At 41.0% G+C, this 20,605-nt stretch overlaps 1 protein-coding gene across 1 annotated transcript in view; it reads left to right on the top strand.

Annotated features, from left to right (window-relative positions):
- The window catches only part of LOC129700930 (zinc finger FYVE domain-containing protein 9-like), a 113,224-nt gene that overhangs the window by 56,791 nt on the left and 35,828 nt on the right, over positions 1–20,605 (top strand). The window contains exons 4-5 of the mRNA XM_055641755.1: positions 9,737–9,836; positions 19,803–19,979. Of these exons, the coding sequence (XP_055497730.1) occupies positions 9,737–9,836; positions 19,803–19,979 (277 nt within the window). The remainder of the gene's footprint in view (positions 1–9,736; positions 9,837–19,802; positions 19,980–20,605) is intronic.

The raw sequence follows: 20,605 nt of genomic DNA, 5'->3' as shown, positions 1-20,605 counted from the left end.
TGCGCAGCGTTCTTCAAACCAAACTGCATCCGTCCAAATGGCGTTATAATGGCTATCTTCGGTATATCGTCGGGGTGGACCGGAATTTGGTTGTACCCTCGTAAGAGGTCCACCTTAGAGAACACCGATGCTCCGGCCAGATGGGCATTGAAGTCCTGAATGTGTGGGACCGGGTACCTGTCGGCGACGGTGGAATCATTCAGACGACGGTAATCCCCACACGGGCGCCATCCTCCTCCCGCTTTAGGGACCATGTGGAGCGGTGACGCCCATGTGCTATCGGAGGGACGCACGATGCTCATCGCCTCCACCAGGTGGAACTCCTCCCGAGCCAGATGAAGCTTGGCTGGCGCAAGATTACACGCCCGGGCGTGCACATGCGGGCCGGTAGTAGGAATATGGTGCACCACCCCGTGCTTGGGGGTGGAGGAGCGGAAGTGGGGTTCAAGGATGTCCGGAAAATCCGCTCGAAGGAAGTCAGCGCTCAGCAGCGGCTGGGAAACGTCGGCGATGACGAACTCCCACGAAAAGCAGTTGTGACCAAAGTTGAGGGAGATGGTGCGAATTCCGTATGTGGGAATAGCACTCCCGTTCGCCACGGTGATGATGGGGCCCCGTTTGCCCGCATGGATGTCAGCGATGGAGGCAGGCAGAACACTCACTTCCGCATCAGTGTCCACGAGGAATCGACCCCCAGGGCGGCGATCCCAGGCGAAGACGCGATGAATATTGCCGTCCACTGAAGGAATCACTGACGACCGGCCCCATTATTTCCTGGGAATTAACAGGGTGGGCGACATTGCCTTGCCGCAGCTCCCCAGCAACGATGGTAATAGCACCAACCCCCCTCTGCTGGCGTCTGGTGGAACTGCAAGCGAATTTGGCTGTGTTGAACATCAGCGACCTCTGCTGTCGTTGGGTGGAACTGCAGGCGGGCCCTGCTGAAAAGACGTGTCTCAGATTCAGATTCAATTTAATTGTCATTGTCATTGTCAGTGTACAGTACAGAGACAACGAAATGCATTAAGAGACAACGAAAGTGTCTGCATTGGAATGTCCGATGGCGGCCGGATTTTGCCGTGGGGGCCGACTGTGAGCAGCGGAGACGCGGTGGATAGCGGCCCCGATCTGCTCCGAGCCTCCCAACACCACGGGAAGGACAGCCAGAGCTTCCAGGTCGTTCTTCTAAGAACATCCACAGCTCGTCGGCTTGCTCGGCCAGCGCCTGCATGTCGGTTAAGGGATCCCTGGTGAGCTGCAGGCGGATGTCGGGCGGGAGCTGCTGCAGTTAAGCAAATTTAAATATGAAACGAGGTTCGTGGTCCCCCATTAAGGTGAGCATGTCCTCCAGGAGAGCAGACGGCATGTCCTCCAGGAGGGTTGCCCAGACCGTCCATTCAGAGAATCCGAGCTGCCCGCTGAGATTCACCAAGGCCAAACCTCCTGATAAGGAATTCCTTAAACCCCTATATTTGTTAGTTAACGGGGGGGCTCTAAGGTAAGGCTTAACTCGCCTCGTAGTCGCTTGGTCAAGCGCTCTCACCACGTAAAAGTATTTTCTCTCGTCCGCAGTTATCCCTCGCACAGCAAATTGTGCCTCTGCCTGCTGGAACCAGATGTCAGGCTCTTCGGTCCACAGAGTAGGGAGTTTAAGTGCAACGGCGTTGTTATCCATCACGACGTGTGATGAATGGCGGGGTCACCAATTGTAACGGCCTGGACGAGATCAGGAAAAGGCCGGACGCCAGGCAGGTTCAAACAGTAGTCTTAGAGCACACACCACAAAGGGACCTCGGGAAAGGAAGGACATTAATTTGGAGGATGTGGAATCGGTATGGGTAGAGCTGCGAAACAATAAGGGGCAGAAAACGCTGGTGGGTGTTGTGTACAGGCCACCTAACAGTAGTAGTGAAGTTGGGGATGGCATCAAACAGGAAATTAGAAATGCTTGCGACAAAGGCAAAGCAGTTATAATGGGTGACTTCAATCTACATATAGATTGGGTGAATCAAACTGGCAGGGGTGCTGAGGAAGAGGATTTCTTGGAATGTATGCGGGATAGTTATCTAAACCAACATGTAGAGGAACCAACGAGAGAGCTGGCTATTTTAGATTGGGTATTGAGTAATGAGGAAGGGTTAGTTAGTAGTCTTGTTGTGCGTGGCCCCTTGGGCAAGAGTGACCATAATATGATTGAGTTCTTCATTAGGATGGAGAGTGACATTGTTAATTCAGAAACAATGGTTTTGAACTTAAAGAAAGGTAACTTTGAGGGTATGAGACGTGAATTGGCCAAGATTGACTGGCAATTAATTCTAAAAGGGTTGACGGTGGATATGCAATGGAAGGCATTTAAAGACTGCATGGATGAACTACAAAAATTGTTCATCCCAGTTTGGCAAAAGAATAAATCAGGGAAGGTGGTGCATCCATGGATAACAAGGGAAATCAGGGATAGTATCAAAGCAAAGGATGATGCGTACAAACTAGCCAGAAAAAGCAGCATACTGGAGGACTGGGAGAAATTCAGAGACCAGCAGAGGAGGACGAAGGGCTTAATTAGAAAAGGAAAAATGGATTATGAAAGAAAACTGGCAGTGAACATAAAAACTGACTGCAAAAGTTTTTATAGATATGTGAAAAGAAAGAGATTAGTTAAAACAAATGTAGGTCCCTTGCAGTCAGAAACAGGTGAGTTGATCATGGGGAACCAGGATATGGCGGACCAATTGAATAACTACTTTGGTTCCGTCTTCACTAAGGAAGACATAAATGATCTGCCAGAAATAGCAGGGGCCCGCGGGTCAAAGGAGGTGGAGGAATTGAGTGAAATCCAGGTTAGTCGGGAAGTGGTGTTGGGTAAATTGAATGGATTAAAGGCCGATAAATCCCCAGGGCCAGATAGGCTGCATCCCAGAGTACTTAAGGAAGTAGCTCCAGAAATAGTGGATGCATTAGTAATAATCTTTCAAAACTCTTTAGATTCTGGAGTAGTTCCAGAGGATTGGCGGGTAGCAAACGTAACCCCACTTTTTAAGAAGGGAGGGAGAGAGAAAACGGGGAATTACAGACCAGTTAGCCTAACATCGGTAGTGGGGAAACTGCTAGAGTCAGTTATTAAAGATGGGATAGCAGCACATTTGGAAAGTGGTGAAATCATTGGACAAAGTCAGCATGGATTTACGAAAGGTAAATCATGTCTGACGAATCTTATAGAATTTTTCGAGGATGTAACTAGTAGCGTGGATAGGGGAGAACCAGTGGATGTGGTGTATCTGGACTTCCAGAAGGCTTTCGACAAGGTCCCACATAAGAGATTAGTATACAAACTTAAAGCACATGGCATTGGGGGTTCAGTATTGATGTGGATAGAGAACTGGCTGGCAAACAGGAAGCAAAGAGTAGGAGTAAACGGGTCCTTTTCACAATGGCAGGCAGTGACTAGTGGGGTACCGCAAGGCTCAGTACTGGGACCCCAGCTATTTACAATATATATTAATGATCTGGATGAGGGAATTGAAGGCAATATCTCCAAGTTTGCGGATGACACTAAGCTGGGGGGCAGTGTTAGGTGTGAGGAGGATGCTAGGAGACTGCAAGGTGACTTGGATAGGCTGGGTGAGTGGGCAAATGTTTGGCAGATGCAGTTTAATGTGGATAAATGTGAGGTTATCCATTTTGGTGGCAAAAACGGGAAAGCAGACTATTACCTAAATGGTGGCCGATTGGGAAAGGGGGAGATGCAGCGAGACCTGGGTGTCATGGTACACCAGTCATTGAAGGTAGGCATGCAGGTGCAGCAGGCAGTAAAGAAAGCGAATGGCATGTTGGCTTTCATAGCAAGAGGATTTGAGTATAGGAGCAGGGAGGTTCTACTGCAGTTGTATAGGGTCTTGGTGAGACCACACCTGGAGTATTGCGTGCAGTTTTGGTCTCCAAATCTGAGGAAGGACATTATTGCCATAGAGGGAGTGCAGAGAAGGTTCACCAGACTGATTCCTGGGATGTCAGGACTGTCTTATGAAGAAAGACTGGATAGACTTGGTTTATACTCTCTAGAATTTAGGAGATTGAGAGGGGATCTTATAGAAACTTACAAAATTCTTAAGGGGTTGAACAGGCTAGATGCAGGAAGATTGTTCCCGATGTTGGGGAAGTCCAGGACAAGGGGTCACAGCTTAAGGATAAGGGGGAAATCCTTTAAAACCGAGATGAGGAGAACTTTTTTCACACAGAGAGTGGTGAATCTCTGGAACTCTCTGCCACAGAGGGTAGTTGAGGCCAGTTCATTGGCTATATTTAAGAGGGAGTTAGATGTGGCCCTTGTGGCCAAGGGGATCAGAGGGTATGGAGAGTAGGCAGGTACGGGATACTGAGTTGGATGATCAGCCATGATCATATTAAATGGCGGTGCGGGCTCGAAGGGCCGAATGGCCTACTCCTGCACCTAATTTCTATGTTTCTATGAAACCCAGTGACAGACCAACACCCCTGTCCCTCAATAGGCGAGGGGGATGATCCAAGGAGTGGCCTAACCCCCAGGGACCGCCACAAAATAAAGATTATTTGTAAAGATTCCAATCCCCAATGAGAATAGAACCGTGAGCATATAAACCAAAAATAATTATCTCTAAATGCAGTTTTAACTTTGCACTTCTGAAATTGAGGTTTGAATCATTTGTTCATGCACATAGGACCTATTTATGCGACAATGTTTTCAGTCCAAATGAAGTATATCCTTATTTTCAACCAGGACATTTTAACTCGTTTTCAAGATGGATCATTATTGCAGTTTATTGATAATGCTGCATCCAAAAAATAGTCAACTTTAAATTAATGGCGATGAATTAACAGCATAATGTGCTTTAATACTAAACATTTAATACTTTAATACTAAAGACAGATTGAATTTCTTTGATGAATAATATATTTTGGTGTTTGTAAATACTGCTGTCCATTCACATCATAAAGTGCTTTAGAGGCTGATTGTAGTACGCCTTCCAGACAGCTTTGAGACACCATAATTCCAACCAAAATCATCTCTTAACTCCTGGACATAGGATACAACACCCTCTGCATCCGGATCCTTGATTCATAGCTTGCAATCAATAAGGATAGGCAACGGAACATCCTCCACGATACAACTAAATAGCTCAATGCCGGTGTCCCTCAAGGAGGTGTTCTCTGTTACTACACTTGTGATACACTCATGACACTGCAGCCAAATACTGCTCTAAATTCCTTTACAGACTTATCGATGTCACCACTGTAGTAGGCCAGATCTTTGACAATGATGAGAATGAGAACAGTAAGGTAATCAAGAGCTTACTAACATGGTGTCAAGACAACCTCGCCCTCCATGTCAGCAAAATGAAGGAGTTAATCATCAAATTTATGGAGCAGGTTATACCCCCGGTCTGCATCAACGGTGCTGAAATGAAAATTTCAAGATCCGAGACATAAATATAACCAACAATTTGCACTGGTCCAAACACTTTCTTGCGGCCAAGAAAGCCCACCAACACCATTACTTCCTCAGAGTAAGGAAATTCAGCATATCTGAAATGACCCTAGCCAATTTCTACAGATGCAATGTGGGAAACATCCTATCTGGATGATCGCAACTGTTTTGCCCAAAAACAACAAGAAATTGTATCGTGGACGCAGCCGAGTCCATCTTGCAGACCAGCCTCCCCTTCTCCCCACTCTGCCCACCACCATTGCCTCGAACTGCACTACACTCTACCTCGAGGACAGTCGATATAATCAATTACCACTCATACCCATGTCATTTCCTCTTCCATTTCTGTAGGATGGAAGATGTAAAAGCTATAAAGCATGGACCATTAAATTCAATAACTGCTTCTTCCCTGGTGTTATCACACTGTTGAACAAACCTCTCATAAACCAGGGATGTATTCCTAATTTCCCAATCTCCCTTGTTGCAGACCTTGCACCTTTTTTCTATCCACGCATTCTCTGTAGTTGTAACACTATATTCTGCACTGTTTTCTTTCTCCTATTACACTACCTGTTGTTACTCATGTTTGGTATGATTATATTCATGTACGGTATAATTTACATGGATACCATGCAAAACTGTTTTTCAGTATCTTGATACAGATGACAATAATAAACCAATACCAATTTGAACTTTGTCCATGCCTGACCTCTTTGGTTCCTTTTAAACATTCTGTATCCATGATTGAATTAAGGTAAGAGTTTTAAAATTCAACAATTAACCTTCATTGAATTCAAACTCTTGTGGATGCTTTAAAGATTTATTGCCCTCCCACCCATAATTATTTCCCATTTAACATCTCGAAAGTATTGTCTTCAGCAACATAAATCAAATTATTTAATCTGAAAATTTAAATGGTTGGTGTTTCACTTCTTTCTAAATGATTTGTTATCTAAATAATTGAAAATTCTATGTTTAAATGCCTCCCTTTTGTGGATTGGCAATATATTTTAGTTGAAATTGAAGTGGTGTGATGATTCTCATCTAGTCATATTCAATATTGGGGTTGTTGGTCTGGGAGAGAATATTGACTTTTGGTTTGCTTAACATTTTGGTAAATTTGGAGTACTTTACGGAGACAGCACTGGTGTTATTTTTTCAGTGCTTTGGATGCTTGCTATAGTCACTCTAGATCTCAGAAGCATCTTCTACCACCACTTCTGTCAGTTGGAAGAGTGTGCTGTGCCCATAGTGGCCTTATTAGTCATCTCGGCACCCTGAAAACTGAGTTGAAGTAGCTCTCCCTTGATCCCAAAGGACTGTCGAGGAAAAAGTCTTGTTAAACAACACTGAATTGATGAATGTAATATCAATTCGTTGTTTAACTTTGAAGTGTTCGTCTGTAAAAGATTTGGGCCCTGTATAAGAACTATCCCAATATAGTTTGTTTCTTTTTAAATAAGCATATCTGTAAAGATTTGACAACTTCAGTGTTTTTTGGCAAACTATAGGCAGCTCCTGAATTCAATATGAAACTTTTTACATAAAGCGACTGATTGCAATTATTTACCCTGATTAAATCAACGTAGCATAAAATATCTCTTGTATTTTTTTGATTAGTGTACCTGTTTGAGTTAATCTTGTTACATTTATTATTTAATTAATTTAGTGTGATCTTCTGCGATCTAATAAATTCCATGACCTAATGCTGATCCATATTCAGGCATTTCCTTTGATTTTTCTAAATTTGTCTTGAATGTAATTTCCTGCTCCATCCAATCAGATTCCTATTTCTCCAAGCTGGTTATTATTTAAAGATTTGGGTATGTAACATCACCTCTTATCTAAATGACTTGCTTAATAAAACTGAAAATGTTTTTTGCAAAAACATTAAGCTAAAAATGGGTCATAATGTCAGCCTTTAACAAAAAACATTGCATTGGATTTGTAGTGAGGCAATGACAAAATTTGATCTCGTGATTTAGACATCTCACCCTGGCAAACCTATTCTGATAGAGCCACGTAGCAACAGCAGACATATCCCACACTTATTTTATTCTCCACAGTATTATCAACTCTACTAGAATTCTATTTATTCTCCTACCACAAATTGTTGCCCATGTCTATCAACTTGCATATTTTGGGATTGGGAGGAAACAGAGGACCTTGGGAAAATGTGCATAACCCATGAAAACAGCATTGAAAGTTGGGATTGCAACTAGGTCACATGAGCTGTTTACCTATACTGAGTGATCAGGCTCAATACAATTTTCCAGATAAAGTTTTCACAATTTGTTGTATATTCCCTTGCATTTAGGGACAGTTCAAGGATTGGTAAATTAAGATATCGTATTATCTGCAAACCATAAAACATTAGCCTTCTAATTCTAGTATTCATTTATATTGTACTTTGTGGTGGAAGATAGCAACCTTCACGCGGTCCACCCTGTTTCGATGAATGCAATCAACCCGGCGTGCACAATCAAATAAGATCAAATTGAACAAGTTGTCCTACAACTTTAGGCTGTGCATGCCATACGCAAGAAGAAGATATTGTGCTTGTTTACTAAATCTTGTAAAAATTCTTCTGGCAATCCGTTTAGTTGATTCCTTGTCTGGCATATTTGCGACCACCTCAATAAAAAGTTTTAACTGCAAAAACCAAATGTGAATTGGCATTTATAAATTTGTTTATTCTACTTGAACATCTCCAGTATCTCAATTATTGGTAATCAGTTCTAGTAACTTCCCTCACCTGATAACATCACTCATGCTGCACTGAAATTCTTTTTATGGTGACTTTCTGATTTTAGTTCTAATCTAACTTCGAACAACGGGGCACAGTGTTGCAGTGGTAGAGTTGCTGCCTTACAGCGCCAGAGACCCGGATTCAATCCTGACTACGAGTGCTTATCAAGTTTGTATGTTCTCCCCGTGACCTGCTTGGGTTTTCTCCAGAATCTCTGTTTTCCTCCCATACTCCAAAGGCATACATGTTTGAAGGTTAATTGGCTTGGTTTAATTGTAAATTGTCTTGGTTTAATTGTAAATCTCTGTTGGATAGTGTGTGCTGGATAGTTGGATTTGGTGGGCCGGAAGGGCCTGTTTTCGCGCAATATCTCTAAACTAAATTAAACTAAACTAAACTAAACACAAACAGCCCCCTTAATTTTTTTCCTTTGGAACCTTAAGTGGATTCATCTTCATTCAGAAGGATCGATCCCAAAAGTGCACACATTCCAAATGTATCTTTTGGCAAACTAGATATTTAGATTCATCTGCTTATTTTTTGCTTATGATCACTGTCCATTAACTACTTTTAACTTTCATATGCCGATGTGTGGCTCAGTTTTGTACTGCGCTCGTGAAATAATCATGTCGCGTTCTAATATGGTAGTTGTCCAATTTAATGAGTGGAATTTTTAGACAGGCAGACTTCTTCAAAGAAGACTTGGACCCTCAGACCAAGAAATTACTATGAATCGTAGATTGTCAGAAATGGCAGAACCAACGTTTTGCAAGTTATTGTGGTGTGGTTAGCAAATGTGCTATGCCTGATCTATAGCCAACACGGTGTCAAGTTCCATGTGGGAACTGAAAATGCTCAGCAGGTTGGGCAGAGTCTGTGGATACAGAAAATTCATCAACGTGAAATTTTGACCCTCTTTTTCTGCACTAGTGCTAATGCTGCCTGACCACCTGAATATTTCCATCATGTGTTTGAATTACCATTGTGAAATGCCAACGATAAATACACAAATTTTAAAAAACGTTGTATAATTTGAACTTTGAGATCTAAGTTTTGAATTAAAATGAAATTGCAAAACTATTTCAGACTACAGTAATGATTGTCGGGCGGAGAGATTAGTAATTTTTTTAGCCATTGATAATGTATATGTTTTATTTTAAGAGGGGTGTAGTGTGGAGGGTAGCAATTGAATCAATGTTTCTTGGTAATAATGATACCAAGTGCTGCTATTGAAACCTAGGAGTGAATAGAAATCAATTGGATCACTGTCTCATTTGCGAGCTCAACTATTTTGAAACAAATAAGGCTAATTTGAAGTGGGCAACATATTCTCCATTTGTGGATTTATTGTCTCACTGCCTTTATTGTACTTCAACATAATTTTGATTTTAAGTTTATACCAGATGAACATAAGCCAATTGATAGTCTTTAAAAATATCCCGTTCTATGTCCAGAAACAGTGGTATTACTTTTTATTTAACTAATTTTTGTGCAAATTCCTTTTTGACATCTTTTTTACTTTGTAGGTTTTCTGTGCAGCTTGTTGCAGCCTGAAGTATAAGCTAAGTTATATGGACATGAAGGAGGCCCGAGTTTGTGTAACTTGCCATTCTGTTCTAACAAGTTGTAAGTTTCTTTTCCTTTATTTCTGGCCATTTATAAAACATTGAAATAGACTACATTTACATATCCTTTTAAATCTTTGGCAACCTTGGTCATATAAGTACTTGAGTTTTTTTGTCTAAAAGTAATATTTTGAGTTTGACAAATCTTTTAAATGATTCTTGGCCATTTAAATATTTTGTTAGAGACAGGATCTGGAATCTGATCTACCGTTCAAATAAATTGTGGGTAATCTGCACCTGGACACTTCTTTGAGAATCTTTCTAGGCTCATTTTCATCTAATTTCCTTGTGTAACAAAATACTCAGTCTTGAAGGTTTAAGTTAATCTAATTTTCGCAGCCTTATGGAGGAGAGAATTTCAGGTTATTTCGTGTAAAGTGCTTTCTGACTTCATTTTTAAATCCTTAACTCTGTCCTTAAGTTTTGCTTTCACATCCCAGCTAAGTTTCTGCTGGGGTATTGTGGCCAATTCTAGAATGCAGAGGGTTCTAGAATTCTAGGGTGCAGAGAAGAGTTGTTAATGAAGAAGGAGCAATCAGTTTCAAGTTGGCCAAGTACGACAGGTCATAGATTTTTTTTGTCCGTGATTTAAAAAAAATATATGAAGATTTTCTTAGTTATTGCGATCTGAAATTCTTCACTTGAAGCAGCAATTTTGTAGGTACTTTTTTTTTAAAGGTATGCAGGTATAAATATGGAACTGTGTAAGAAGGAACTGCAGATGATGGCTTAAACCGATGATAGACACAAAAAGCTGGAGTAACTCAGTGGGACAGGCAGCATATCTGGTGAGAAGGAATGGGTGACGTTAGGGATAAGGGAAAGAAGAGATATAGACGGTGATGTGGAGAGATAAAAAACAATTAATGAAAGATATGCAAAAAATTAACGATGATAAAGGAAACGGGCCATTGTAAGCTGTTTGTACAATGAAAATGAGAAGCTAGTGCGACATGGATGGGGGAGAGAGAGAGAGAGAGGGGGAATGCCGGGGCTACCTACTGCTACACGGGTGGTTTTAAACTGAATAAGGGGGGTGGGGTGTCGAATGGGATAGTGGAGGACGGAGTTAAAGGGAAAGGGTTTCTTAAATGTGTGAGCGTAGAGACAGAGGGGTGTGAAATGAGGGTAGAAGCAATAGGTAGCAAGGTGAAAAGTAAAAGTGCCAGGCCCGGCAAATCCAGGGCAAAAATCAAAAAGGGCCACTTTTCAGCATAATAGTATAAGGGGTGTGTTGTAAAAACAAGCCTGAAGGCTTTGTGTCTCAATGCAAGGAGCATTTGTAATAAGATGGATGAGTTGAATGTGCAGATAGCTATTAATGACTATGATATAGTTGGGATCACGGAGACATGGCTCCAGGGTGACCAAGGCTGGGAGCTGAACATCCAGGGATATTCAATATTCAGGAGGGATAGACAGAAAGGGAAAGGAGGTGGGGTAGCGTTGCTGGTTAGAGAGCAGATTAACGCAACAGAAAGGAAGGACATTAGCTTTGAGGATGTGGAATCGATATGGGTAGAGCTGCGAAACACTAAGGGGCAGAAAATGCTAGTGGGAGTTGTGTACAGGCCACCTAACAGTAGTAGTGGAGTTGGGTATGGCATCAAACAGGAAATTAGAAATGCGTGCAACAAAGGTAAAACAGTTATAGTGGGTGACTTCAATCTACATATAGATTGGGTGAATCAAATTGGCAAGGGTGCTGAGGAAGAGGATTTCTTGGAATGTATGCGGGATAGTTTTCTAAACCAACATGTAGAGGAACCAACGAGAGAGCAGGCTATTCTAGACTGGGTATTGAGTAATGAGGAAGGGTTAGTTAGCAGTCTTGTTGTGCGAGGCCCCTTGGGCAAGAGTGACCATAATATGGTTGAGTTCTTCATTAGGATGGAGAGTGACATCGTTAATTCAGAAACAAGGGTCCTGAACTTAAAGAAAGGTAACTTTGAGGGTATGAGACGTGAATTGGCCAAGATAGACTGGCGGTTGATTCTTAATGGGTTGACGGTGGATATGCAATGGAAGGCATTTAAAGACTGCATGGATGAACTACAACAATTGTTCATCCCAGTTTGGCAAAAAAATAAATCGGGGAAGGTAGTGCATCCGTGAATAACAAGGGAAATCAGGGATAGTATCAAAACAAAAGATGAAGCGTACAAATTAGCCAGAAAAAGCAGCCTACCAGAGGACTGGGAGAAATTCAGAGACCAGCAGAGGAGGACAAAGGGCTTAATTAGGAAAGGGAAAATAGATTATGAAAGAAAACTGGCAGGGAACATAAAAACTGACTGCAAAAGCTTTTATAGATATGTGAAGAGAAAAAGATTAGTTAAAACAAATATAGGTCCCTTGTAGTCAGAAACGGGTGAATTGATCATAGGGAACAAGGACATGGCAGACCAATTGAATAACTACTTTGGTTCTGTCTTCACTAAGGAAGACATAAATAATCTGCCGGAAATAGCAGGGGACTGGGGGTCAAATGAGATGGGGGAACTGAGTGAAATCCAGGCTAGCCGGGAAGTGGTGTTCGGTAAATTGAATGGATTAAAGGCCGATAAATCCCCAGGGCCAGATAGGCTGCATCCCAGAGTACTTAAGGAAGTAGCCCCAGAAATAGTGGATACATTAGTGATAATTTTTCAAAACTCTTTAGATTCTGGAGTAGTTCCTGAGGATTGGAGGGTAGCTAATGTAACCCCACTTTTTAAAAAGGGAGGGAGAGAGAAAACAGGGAATTGCAGACCAGTTAATCTAACGTCGGTAGTGGGGAAACTGCTAGAATCAGTTATTAAAGATGGGATAGCAGCACACTTGGAAAGTGGTGAAATCATTGGACAAAGTCAGCATGGATTTATGAAAGGTAAATCATGTCTGACGAATCTTATAGAATTTTTCGAGGATGTAACTAGTAGAGTGGATAAGGGAGAACCAGTGGATGTGTTGTATCTGGACTTTCAGAAGGCATTCGACAAGGTCCCACATAAGAGATTAGTATACAAACTTAAAGCACACGGTATTGGGGGTTCAGTATTGATGTGGATAGAGAACTGGTTGGCAGACCAGCAAAGAATAGGAGTGAACGGGTCCTTTTCACAATGGCAGGCAGTGACTAGTGGGGTACCGCAAAGCTCAGTTCTGGGACCCCAGCTATTTACGATATATATTAATGATCTGGATGAGGGAATTGAATGCAACATCTCCAAGTTTGCGGATGACACGAAGCTGGCGGGCAGTGTTAGCTGTGAGAAGGATGCTAGGAGGCTGCAAGGTGACTTGGATAGGCTGGGTCAGTGGGCAAATGCATGGCAGATGCAGTACAATGTGGATAAATGTGAGGTTATCCACTTTGGTGGCAAAAACAGGAAAGTAGATTATTATCTGAATGGTGGCCGATTAGGAAAAGGGGAGATGCAACGAGACCTGGGTGTCATGGTACACCAGTCATTAAAAGTAGGCATGCAGGTGCAGCAGGCAGTGAAGAAGGCGAATGGTATGTTAGCAAAAGGATTTGAGTATAGGAGCAGGGAGGTTCTACTGCAGTTGTACAGGGTCTTGGTGAGACCACTATTGCGTACTGCGTACAGTTTTGGTCTCCTAATCTGAGGAAAGACATTCTTGCCATAGAGGGAGTACAGAGAAGGTTCACCAGACTGATTCCTGGGATGTCAGGACTTTCATATGAAGAAAGACTGGATAGACTCGGTTTGTACTCACTAGAATTTAGAAGATTGAGGGGGGATCTTATAGAAACTTATAAAATTCTTAAGGGGTTGGACAGGCTAGATGCAGGAAGATTGTTCCCGATGTTGGGGAAGTCCAGAACAAGGGGTCATAGTTTAAGGATAAGGGGGAAATCTTTTAGGACCGAGATGAGGAAAACTTTTTTTCACACAGAGAGTTGTGAATCTCTGGAATTCTCTGCCGCAGAAGGTAGTTGAGGCCAGTTCATTGGCTATATTTAAGAGGGAGTTAGATGTGGCCCTTGTGGCTAAAGGGATCAGGGGGTATTGAGAGAAGACAGGAACAGGATACTGAGTTGGAAGATCAGCCATGATCATATTGAAGGGCCGAATGGCCTACTCCTGCACCTATTTTCTATGTTTCTATGTTACCTGAAGTGAGAGAAATCAATATTCATACAACTAGGATGTAAGCTGCCCAAGCGAAATATGAGATGCTATTCCACCGATTTGCATTTAGCCTCACTCTGACAATGGAGGAGACCAAGGACAGAAAGGTCTGTGTAGGAATGGGATGGAGAATTAAAGAGTCCAGCAACCGGGCAATCAGGTTAGTTCACGTGGGCTGAGCGAAGGTGTTCCACGAAACGATCGCCCAGTCTGCGTTTGGTCTCGCCGATGTATAAGAGTCCATATCTTAACAAGGGATGTAGTAGATGAGGTTGGAGGAAACATAGAAACATAGAAAATAGGTGCAGGAGGAGGCCCTTCGAGCCAGCACCGCCATTCATTGTGATCATGGCTGATCGTCCCCTATCAATAACCCGTGCCTGCCTTCTCCCCATATCCCTTGACTCCACTAGCCCCTAGAGCTCTATCTAACTCTCTTAAATCCATCCAGTGACTTGGCCTCCACTGCCCTCTGTGGCAGGGAATTCCATAAATTCACAACTCTCTGGGAGAAAAAGTTTTTTCTCACCTCAGTCTTAAATGACCTCCCCTTTATTCTAAGACTGTGGCCCCTGGTTCAGGACTTGCCCAACATTGGGATCATTTTTCCTGCATCTAGCTTGTCCAGTCCTTTTATAATTTTATATGTTTCTATAAGATCCGCCCCTCATCCTTCTAAACTCCAATGAATACAAGCATAGTCTTTTCAATCTTTCCTCATAGCACAGTCCCGCCATCCCAGGGATGAATCTTGTGAACCTACATTGCACTGCTTTAATCACAAGGATGTCCTTCCTCAAGGAGGTGCAAGTGAACTCTGCCTAACCTGAAAGGACTGTCGGGGTCCCTGGACAGAGTCAAGGGAGGAGGTATAGCGACAGGTGTTGCGTCATCTGCGGTTGCAGGGGAAGGTACCAGGGGAGGGAGTGGTTTGGGTGGGAAGGGATGAGTTCACCAGGGAGCTGTGGAGGGAACGGTCTCTGCGGAAGGCGGAAAGGGGTGGAGATGGGAAAATGTGGCTAGTGGTGGGATCCCATTGGAGGTGGAGGAAATTTCGGAAGATTATGTGTTGTATGCGACGGCTGATGGAGTGGAAGGTGAGGACTAGGGGTACTCTGTCTCTGTTGCAACTAGGGAGAGGGGGAGCAAGACCGGAGCTGCGGGGTACCGAGTAGATACAAGTGATGGCCTCATCTGTGATGGGAGAGGGGAACCCCCTAAAGAATGAGGACATCTCTGATGTTCCAGTATGCAACACCTCGTATTGGGCACAGATGCTACATAGACAGAGGAATTGGTAGGGCATAGAATCTTTGCAGGAAGCAGGGTGGGAAGAAGTGTAGTTGAGATAGTTGTGGGAGTCAGTGGATTTGTAATTAATGTCAGTCAATAGTCTATTTCTTGTGATGGAGACTATGAGATCAAGAAAAGGGAGGGAGGTGTCGGAGATGATCCAAGTAAATTTGAGTGCAGGATGAAAATTGGTGGTGAAGTTGATGAAGTCCATGAGTTTGTACTGATGCAGTCATCAATGTAACGGAGATAGAGTTCGGGGATAGGGCCAGTGTACGCCTGGAACGGGGATTGTTCAACGTACCCTACAAAGAGGCAGGCATAGCTGGGGCTCATGCGGGTGCCCATAGCTACGCCTTGGACTTGGAGGAAATGGGAGGAGTCAAAGGAGAGGTTGTTGAGGGTGAGGACCAGTTCCGCTAGGCGGAGGAGAGTGTTAGTAAAGGGAAATTGGATGGTTCTGCGGTCGAGGAAGAAATGTGGATTGCAAACACAGTGTAGCATGAGCCAGTAAAAAGCTATTGAAAACACAATTGGTGCTTTCAGTTTCTGTTCATTTTTGTCAGTCTATTTTATTAAATCATTTAAAAAATATATCCTTTGGAAACTGTCCAGTTCAAACACTTCATCAATTTTCTAAACTGGTGGGATTGAAAACTAATTTTATGCAATCTGTCATTAAATTCTTTAAGCATTATTGTAGCAGCTTTAGGATGCTAGAAGGACCCATAGTTTCCCTCAATAGAATGCTACAAACATGCTTTCCAGGTGGATGTATGTTCCTCGTGACATTCCTTTCTTTCTTGTCTGACAACCAGTTACTCATACTTACTTCTCCATCCCTGTTCCAAACTAACATTGTGATACTTTCTATCCTTTTAAATTCGCATAGAACAGTTTTAGTTAAATTTGATCCAAAGCTTGATCTTTGAGTCAGTGTAAAGTCAACAATTTGTATGTTCCAAATTGGCATTGGGTTTTAGGTTTACTAATTTTAAAAGGCATTTTCATCCCAGAACTAGTTCAAAGTGATGCATTCTTCTAGTATAAACTTGGAACTGTATATACTGCATACAGTTTTTGTCGTAATAATAAAGGTTTTGCTAGCATGTTGAGACTCAGCAAGAAGAGGGTGCTGTTTTATTCGGTTTGTAATTGAAGATGTACGCTAAGCCCAGATTCATAATCAGCACCTGGAACCTTTTTTACTTGCCAAAACCTAGCATATTTGTTTGTTAATTTCAAGAAATGGTAGTTTAAATTTAGAAATACATTTAATTTTAGGAAATAATTGTGTGTTGGTTTAAGTTCACAAATTAAATAAACCAAGGCACTCTCTTACAATTTGTTTTACAGTTTAATACGTTATCACTTCAGTGTCATGAAGTGATTCAGTCTTTTGTCATTGAGGTAGTCAATGACAAATAAAAAACTGCCAAGTTCACTTGATGGAACGTTCTGGTCCATGGTAAACCTGAGCAATTTAATTTGTACATTTAAAAACATTGAACAGGGTTTGGCCAAGACGTCATTTGGTGGCAAGCTTCCAGATAAATTGATTAAACATGTTCTTGGTTTCTATGCATTTAAGTGTAAGTTCAGGATCATAAGTGATAGGAGCAGAATTAGGCCATTCGGACCACCTATCTCTTCCTCCTAATCCCTATCTTAACCCCTGACACCTGTACTAATCAAAAATCTATCTGTGCCTTAAAAATATCCATTGACTTGGCCTCCACAGACTTCTGTGGCTATGAATTCCACAGATTCACCACTCTCTGACAAAATAAATTTATTCTCATCTCCATCCTAAAGGAACGCCTTAATTCTGAGGGTATGACCTCTTGTTTTAGACTCTTCCACTTGTGGAAACATCCTCTCCACATCCACTCTATCTAGCGAGTAGAGGCCCAGTGCTGTCAAACACTCATTTGGCACTGAAGTATTTGGTTATACTTCTTGGATTAGTTCATTATGTTAGATAAGAAATGTGTAAAGTGTAGCATTCCTGGGCAAATTTAGCACTTTTCTATGTTTATAAAACTTATTGGAAAATTACAGTTTCATTTGTTATGGATAAGCTGAACACTCGACTGTTTAGCCATGGCTGAACTGTTTAGCCAGGAGCTTGAAATCTGCAACATCCAGGTTCAGGAATAGGTTCTTCGCCACAGCCATTAATCTATTAAACTCAACTCAAATAAAACACTGAACATTAATAGCCCATTGCACTTTATCCGTGTGAATATATATATATATATATATATATATATATATATATATATATATATATGTGTGTGTGTGTGCGTATATATATATATATATATATATATATATATATCTCTGTTCTGTATATATTTATGCCTACTATATTCTGTTGTGCTGAAGCAAAGCAAGAATTGAAGCAAAGCAAGAATTTCATTATCCTATCTGGGACACATGACAATAAACTCTTTTGAATTTATGTCTTACCCAGTCCATATATCCATATGATCATTGGAGGACTTTTTAAGATCGTGTAGTCATGTACTTGGTATATATTGTATTCGGTATTATTGAAGTTTGCTCTTTTCATATGTAACCTTGCCTTACCTCAAGCGAAATTGTCGCCATTTAGATTGAAGTGAATTATTTTGTTGTCTTTATAAGCTTTGGAGTTATTTGGAGACGGTAATCTCATTGCTCCATACTTGGCTTTGGGTTTTTGCATTATAGGCCTTAAGGCTAATTGCCTTCATGGTCAGTACTTGATCATTTCATCTCTCTCAATTTCATGTTCATAATATTTTGACTGGAATTTTATTCCGAATTTATCAAGCACTCATTACATTGCCTGCAAATACCTGTAAATCTATGCATTTCATCCTTGGGTATTTGTCACTTGAAATCTCTTAAGAAAATGAAATTGATTGATTGGAGGCTGCAGTATGGAAATTAGTCCTTTGGTCCACCACGTCCATCACCCGTTCATACTGTTATCCCACTTTCACATCCACTCGCTACACACAGAGCAATTTACGGAGGCTGATTAACCTGCAAATCTGCACATCTTTAGGAAGTGGGAGGAAACCAGAGCACCTGGAGGAAATGTATGCAATCAACAGAAGAATGTGCAAACACCCGAGGTCAGGATCAAACCTTGATCTCAGGCACTCTGAGGCAGCAGTTCTACTAGCTGCAACATTTGGTGCAAAGTGTTTGTAATGTGATAAAACATTAATAAAATAAAGAAACTTGTGTATATGATTTGCTGAAGAAGTTAAGTTGAATTCAAGTCTTTGTTTTTACAGGTTTTTTTTAGCCTTTTGCTTTATTTACCTATTAAATATACTGTCTGAAGAAGTGTCCAGACCTGAAACATTACCTATCCGCGTTCTCCAAAGATACTGTCTGATACGCCAAGTTACTCCAGCACTTTGTGTCCTTTTGTGAAAACTAGCATCTGCATTTCCGTGTTTCTACTTTCTGCCCTCTTTATTCATCATATACCCATGAATATACAAAATTGTGATAAACTTTTTAAGTTTTCTATGTTGAACTTGATATTCGTGAGCATTTTAGGACCTGGGTGGTTAAAAGTGCATTTGAGAATATAAATATATCCTACACAGAATAGAGTACTTTGACTGGCATATAAAATGATGGCTGGAATCTAATTAGAAGAGAGCTTTTATTTTGCATTGTGTCGCAGTGATGAAAATATTTTAATGAACTGGATAACATGCTTGTTAATACTGTAAAATTTTGCAGTCAAATATCGAATTTTACTGTAATTGTGCTACTTTTTACGTGTGAAACACTATGCTATTTACCCAGCAGATTGCTTTAGAAAGTACAATTTGTAGGAACTACATCTTGTTGTGCATGATGTTTTGTTCTCTAGCAGTTTATTTATCTTTTCATCCTATTACAACTCACTGATTAGCCATTCTTCATGAATACTGACATTCTTTTCCTTACTAAATCCCAAGCTCAGGGCTTCATCTTGAGCATCTTTGAGACTTAAGTGTCTGAAAATATGGTGTAAATTGGTGACTCTGTCATTGGAGTACTTAATTTGGTGAGTGAGGAAGGAGAAGTCCTGCCTTTCTGTATCCACTGGTTCCATTGCTCTACGATTTGTAGCCATGCGTTCAGCTGCCTCAATCTGAAATTTATTTCTAAACTGCTTCTTCTTGTCATTTATTATCAGGAAATTTAGGGAAATGCTAATACAACTAAGTTAGAACTCTAATGAGTTCAGTTGGAGGTTGCACATATTTACACAATTTATAAAAATTTATACTATCAGTTTGTTTCTCGCATCACTTATATATATATATATATTTTGAACAGATTTCAAGAATTGGATATCTTCAGCTCTGCAGAAAATGATATAACAGATCCTGAATTTGCACGAGGGTCTTGTTGTTACTAATTTATTTTATTTAATGCATTAAAAAATCATTTTTCTCAAGGTATGTTTTACAAATATATGATGTTTTGCTTAACGTTTCATATCAGTTTAATTTTGACTTCTGCCTTACTTTTTGCAGCTCAAGCTTGGGAAAATATGTTTAACGCCTCTGCTTCAAGTCCAAATCCCAATAATCCTGCAGAGTATTGTTCTACTATACCACCACTGCAACAAGCTCAGGCGTCGGGGGCACTCAGTTCTCCGCCGCCCACAGTAATGGTCCCTGTGGGAGTTCTCAAATATCCAGGCACAGAAGGTAACACTAATTTTGTACAAAAGTGCTCTGCAATACCTAAACAGGAAATTGACTTTACACATTAATAGGTTTTGAACATATTTTTGCAGTACATGAAATAACTGATTTTTTTCAGGTATTTTTATGGTAAATTTTCTTGTTCTTTGGAGAATGTTCCTATTTGGGTAGACCAAGCTATCAAGCGAATAAAGTGTTTTTTATTCGCTTGAGAGCTTAGTATACTTTACTTACTAAAAAGAGAGAATAATTTTCAGATGTTTCAATTCAAAATGCAATTTTACCTTTTCTATAAATATTTGTGAACTTGGTCATAAAGTTCAAATTGCATTTTAATTTGGATTAAAATATCATTACTTCATTTGGGGATTCAGAACATTTCATTTTCATATGAAATTGCTTTTAGCATGTGACATGAAAGGGATGAAGCTTATATTAAATGCATGATTTTTTAAAATATTTAAACTTGTGCTGTTCTATAATTAATGAGCTGTATCAAAATTGATACATTTGATTCATAATGACCCCCTCCCAACGAACTCAAAAATTTTCACCCTTCCCCCCCCTTTCACCCAAAGGTATACGATTACCCACATAATAGAACTCTAATGAGTTCAGTTGGAGGTTGC

This window comes from Leucoraja erinacea, chromosome 10 (assembly GCF_028641065.1).
Source record: "Leucoraja erinacea ecotype New England chromosome 10, Leri_hhj_1, whole genome shotgun sequence".
NCBI lineage: Eukaryota > Metazoa > Chordata > Chondrichthyes > Rajiformes > Rajidae > Leucoraja > Leucoraja erinaceus.
Note: the sequence above shows the minus strand (reverse complement) of the source record. Positions and strands in the feature narration are given on the sequence as shown.